The sequence below is a fragment of the Ursus americanus genome, chromosome 4, assembly GCF_024610735.1.
Source record: "Ursus americanus isolate L20-20 chromosome 4, mUrsAme1.1.p, whole genome shotgun sequence".
Taxonomy (NCBI): Eukaryota; Metazoa; Chordata; class Mammalia; order Carnivora; family Ursidae; genus Ursus; species Ursus americanus.
Window position 1 is genome coordinate 21,641,349 of NC_142130.1, and position 4,607 is coordinate 21,645,955.

Sequence of the window (4,607 nt, forward strand, 5' to 3'; positions counted from 1 at the left end):
AGCGATGCCTTACAAGTCTCCTCCAAATGGGAGTGTCAGGTGGAAAGCAGCAGGTAGAAACAGGGATGAGGGCCCGAGGCTGCCTAGTGCCAGGGGAGAAATCTTGAAGCACAATTTCTCGATAGTAGGGGACATGACATGTACCCTCCACCCACAGGACATAGCGTTCCTGAGTTGTTACAGTATTTGGTCTCTGACAGCTTTGGTAGAAAGAGGTTGAGAGAAGGGACATGGAGGGGACCACAATGCTAACAGTCATCATCACTGTGCAGTGGAATGAGTTGTTCTGGAATAAGAGCCCTGGCAAGGGTAGGGTGTTTTCCAGCTCTGCCATGAATCAAGTCTTCTTCCTATGTTATTGAGGGGCACCTGTGCCCAATACCATGTTATTCCCAATACCATTTCCCACCCCAACTTTCCTTTCCCTCCCCTCTACATGCCCCCCCCCCCAAGTCTGACTAAAGGTAATTTCAGGCAAGCCTCACCCAATCAGTCCAGCTGGGTTAGTGGTTCCTCTGCAGCCTTCAACTTGCTGCTCTGTAATTTCTGGTTTATTTTCTTCATCTCCAGTTCCAAGATGTAGGACCTTTATCTTGTTCAGCATTCTATCCCCCAATGCCCCAAACACCACACAAAAGAAGATGCTCAGCAAATGTTTAATTTATTAAGAGTACCAGGGTATAATTCTAATTTATTGTATTTTCATTTTTCTCTAGATACTATAATAGCTAACAAATAGAGGTACAGGTCAGTCTTTTTTCTTTATACAATATAGACAAAAAGCACTGGGAAGCTAGACACCAATCAGCTATTTTTTTCATGGTACCAGATGATCACACTGCTGAGGTCCTTGAATCCATTAACATACAGCATTATAGTGCTGCGTCATTTGTTCAAGATCACAGAACAAAATGTCAAGTTTTCGATCCATTTTATAAAACCAGCCAAACTCTACAACAAAACCCTACAGGAAAAAGTAGACCAATCTCATTTATAAACATCAATTTAACAGTATGTAAAATGTAACAAAACATAGCAAGATACAAAACCTAAATCCTAGTTACACAAATACAACTTCTAATTAACAACCTACCCCCAACGACACTACTTATGACTCAGACAGTAGCTTTTTCGTAAGCAGGAGGACCCCGCTGGCCACTCTTCCACCAGCCCTCACCAGGGGCCGATACCAGCCCTCTCACTGGCACTGGCCCTGGCCCTGGCCCTAGCTCTCATACTGGCCTCAGCCCTGGCCTTGGCTCTGGCTCTGTCGGCCTCATCTGCCAGGGCCTCACGGTACTGCACTGGCCAATGCTGGGGTTCTTTCTTATGGAGTTTGGCCACGAACCCCAGGACTTTCATCTTGCTGATTTCCAGGTTGCTCCGGGGACCCCAAGAGAATTCACATTCCGGCGGATTGGTGTGAGGCACCTGCCTGTAATTGAGGTATCGCTGCTGCACAAAATCTTCCATAACAAGCCTCTTCGGGTACCCGAAGAGGAAATGATACTTTGAGGGGCGCACCCCCAACCGACGTAGCATCTCCCAGACCTGTGTCTCCCTGGCACTATTACCTTTCATGTAGATAAGGCCCAAGATCATTATTAACAGACCCAATCTGGGGCCATCTCCTCCCAGATCCTCCTCCTCCTCCTCCTCTTCTTCCTCAAGAGGTTTTAGTTTGTTGATCAGGATGTAAGTGTGGTGCTTGCGGCCAAACTGTTTCAGCTCGAAACCAAAAACATACCGCAGATGCTCTGCGGCCCTTGCGATGATCTCAGGAAACAGATCCTTCAAGTCTCCGATTACGTATTTCACCATCTCGGAGCGAGTGATGGGACTCTTCTTCTTGTCCTTCACCAGCAGGAACTGCACCAGCTCGGCCACCGTCCGATCCAGACGGCGGTAGGCCCTGCGCCGGGCCAAGGCTTTGGCTGCCAAGGTCCTCACGCCTTTTGGGGTGAGGGCGGACTCTGCAGCCCCCTCCTCCCTCCGGGCGCCAAGATCCTCCTTGGGGGTCTCCTGCAGGAGTGGGCTCGGGACCTCTTTCTGAGAGGCGGTCAGGGCCTGGGTCTCACCGTCACGGCCGCCATCCTTCTCCCCCTCGGCCTGAAGGATGGGGAGAGCCTCGCTCTCGGGTTTCTGCAACATGTTTCGGGCAGGCAGGTGCAGAGCGCGTACACGGGCCAAGCGGTATGCAAGCCGCTGCGCAAACCCCGGCGGAGGGGCGGGACAGAGCCTGGGGCCGCGGGAGGAGGACTAGGAGAGAGGTCAGAGGGGGCTTTCTCGGGATGCTGGGCTGCACTGCAGAGGACTCGGGACCGTTGCCGCAATGCCGCCGGCGCCGAAGACCTGCGCAGCGTCCCGGCACAGCCTCTGTACGCCAGCGCGCCGGTTCGCCGGGCCACTTCCGGCCAGCTCAGCCAAGATGGTGGCCCCGGGCCCACGCGAAGCTCCGCCCCTTCCGGCTCCCTCAGGGTTTGCGTTTGCAGGCAGGGGCGGTGGGAGGTGTGCCCTCAGCGCTGCCTTAGGCTCCAGAGCTGGAGGAAGGTAAATAACCAGGGCTTTCTCATCCGAGGCATGCAGAATGGAAAGTGTTTCCATGGACAAGGTTGAAATAGGGATGGCGTTCTAGCCACGTTTTTTCAGCAAGTGCTTATTTTAAGTGTGTGTATCTAGGATTTTGAGTGATTTTACTGGCTCAAATACAGAGTGCAGGGAGGTAAAGGCTGGGAGATAGGGCTGTGAGGGCCAATCAGTGAAGAACTTTGCACAGGATACTAGGGAGATGGAAATTTAGTCTAAACACGATGGGAAACTACTACTGGGAGTTTAAGCAAGGGAGTGTCCGGACCAGATCTCTATCTTTACAGTCTCTTTGGTGGCAGTGTGGAGGATGGATTGGAAGTAGGGACGACCAAAAGTTGGGAATCCAGTTTGGAATCTTATTATAGTGCAGAATAGGAACTGAAACTTGGCATGTCTTGTTCATTGGTGTATCTGCAGCGCCTAGAACAGTGCCTGGCACCTACAGGCTCTCCATAAATACTGTAAAATGGAGGATGAGGGGGAGATGATAGCAGATTCTACAGGGGTGAAAGGAGAATATAGCTGTCAGAAATAGTGACTGATTGGAGAAAAGGGGAGATTCTTTGACCTAATCAAACTTAACTACTCCCATTACTTTTTCCCTTTTTGCATACCCCCAGTTCTTTCTTCTCTCTCCTTCTCACTTTCCCTCCTTCCCTCCTTTTTTCTTCCTTGCTTCCTCCCTCTCCCCCCCCCTCCCCATTTCAGGGCTCAGCTTAAATTCACCATTCCAAAGCCTTCCTTAATCTCCATGCATGGAAGTTATTTACTGCCATCTCTGAATCACTGTAGCAATTTACATTTATTTAACATCCACTTATATAGACCTTATTATGTACTAGGCTCTGTTCTAACCACTTTTCAAATATTAGTTTAATTCTCATTAAGGTACTGTTAATCATCATCCTCATTTTATAGATCTTTCCTATGACATTTGCTATTTGCTAGCTATGTAATCTTGGGCAAGTTACCTAAACTCCCTGCGCCTCAGTTACCTTATCAGTAAAATGTATATAATAGCAGTAATATTATGGAGATTATGTGAAGTAATGCATGTAAAGTATTTAACACAGTGCTCAGCACATATTGAGTCTTCAATAAATGTTAGCTATTAATTATTGCATATTTTAATGTGCTGATACTGTGCTAAGTTATTTACATGTATTAACTCATCTAGTTATAACAGCCCTGCCAGATAAGTAGTATTATTATCCCCATTTTATAAGTGAAGTAACACAGAAAGAGGTTAAGTAACTTCCTCAACATCACATGACTGAAATTTGAACCATATAATATGACTCAAAAGACCATGCTCTTAACCACTATATTAATAGATGTTAATTATTATTATTGACCATACTCTGCTTTGTATTATAATTATTTTTGTGCTTATCTTATTATCCTCCAAAATCAAACATCCTAAAAGCTAAGGCTATGTCTTTAACTCTTGAAGAACCCCTCAGAGTCAGCACTCAGTATATAATTGTCACTGAATAAATGACGAAAGACTTTTTTTTTGACAGGAAATAACATTTATTTTAAGTAAATATCTGACAGTCAGATTTTTCTAGATGTAATCATGAGCTCTTCACTTCAAAAACTTCTGAAAATGTATACCCACTTATAGTTTCTGACTTAGAAAAACACACGTTCAGTTTTTCTAAGCGTGTGAATGAAGCAGAAGGATGTTTATTACACTCTAGCTTGAGGCTGTTACTAGTTTCCATTGTGTGAAACATTCTGTGTACAATATAATTTCATCCTCACAAATCCCTATTAAGAAAGTGTTATTACCCTCATTTTACAAATGGGAAAATAGTCACAGAAATCACCTGTCTCAAACCAATCATCTGTTAAGAGCTGGACCGGAGACGAGAACCTAGATCTCTCTATTTTGAAGACTGTGCTCATGAGTGTCTTCACGCACTCATGCGGGACTGCATGGTTATCTGTTTCTCCTGAAGGTGGAGAGAACCACTCCTACGTAGAAGGGCAGCGCTAGAGATGAAAGAGCCCAT

At 46.3% G+C, this 4,607-nt stretch overlaps 1 protein-coding gene across 1 annotated transcript; it reads right to left on the minus strand.

The window, feature by feature from the left end:
• Positions 1-644: 644 nt before the first annotated feature.
• Positions 645-2,427, minus strand: MAGEF1 (MAGE family member F1). The gene has a single exon (XM_045776679.2). It carries the CDS (start codon positions 2,149-2,151, stop codon positions 1,174-1,176), a length of 978 nt encoding a protein of 325 aa, XP_045632635.1. The 5' UTR covers positions 2,152-2,427; the 3' UTR covers positions 645-1,173.
• Between the last annotated feature and the right edge of the window lie 2,180 nt (positions 2,428-4,607).

Bases quoted from the DNA above. Each gene is read 5' to 3' on its own strand.
- MAGEF1 (XM_045776679.2), bottom strand. From the start codon at position 2,151: ATGTTGCAGAAACCCGAGAGCGAGGCTCTCCCCATCCTTCAGGCCGAG.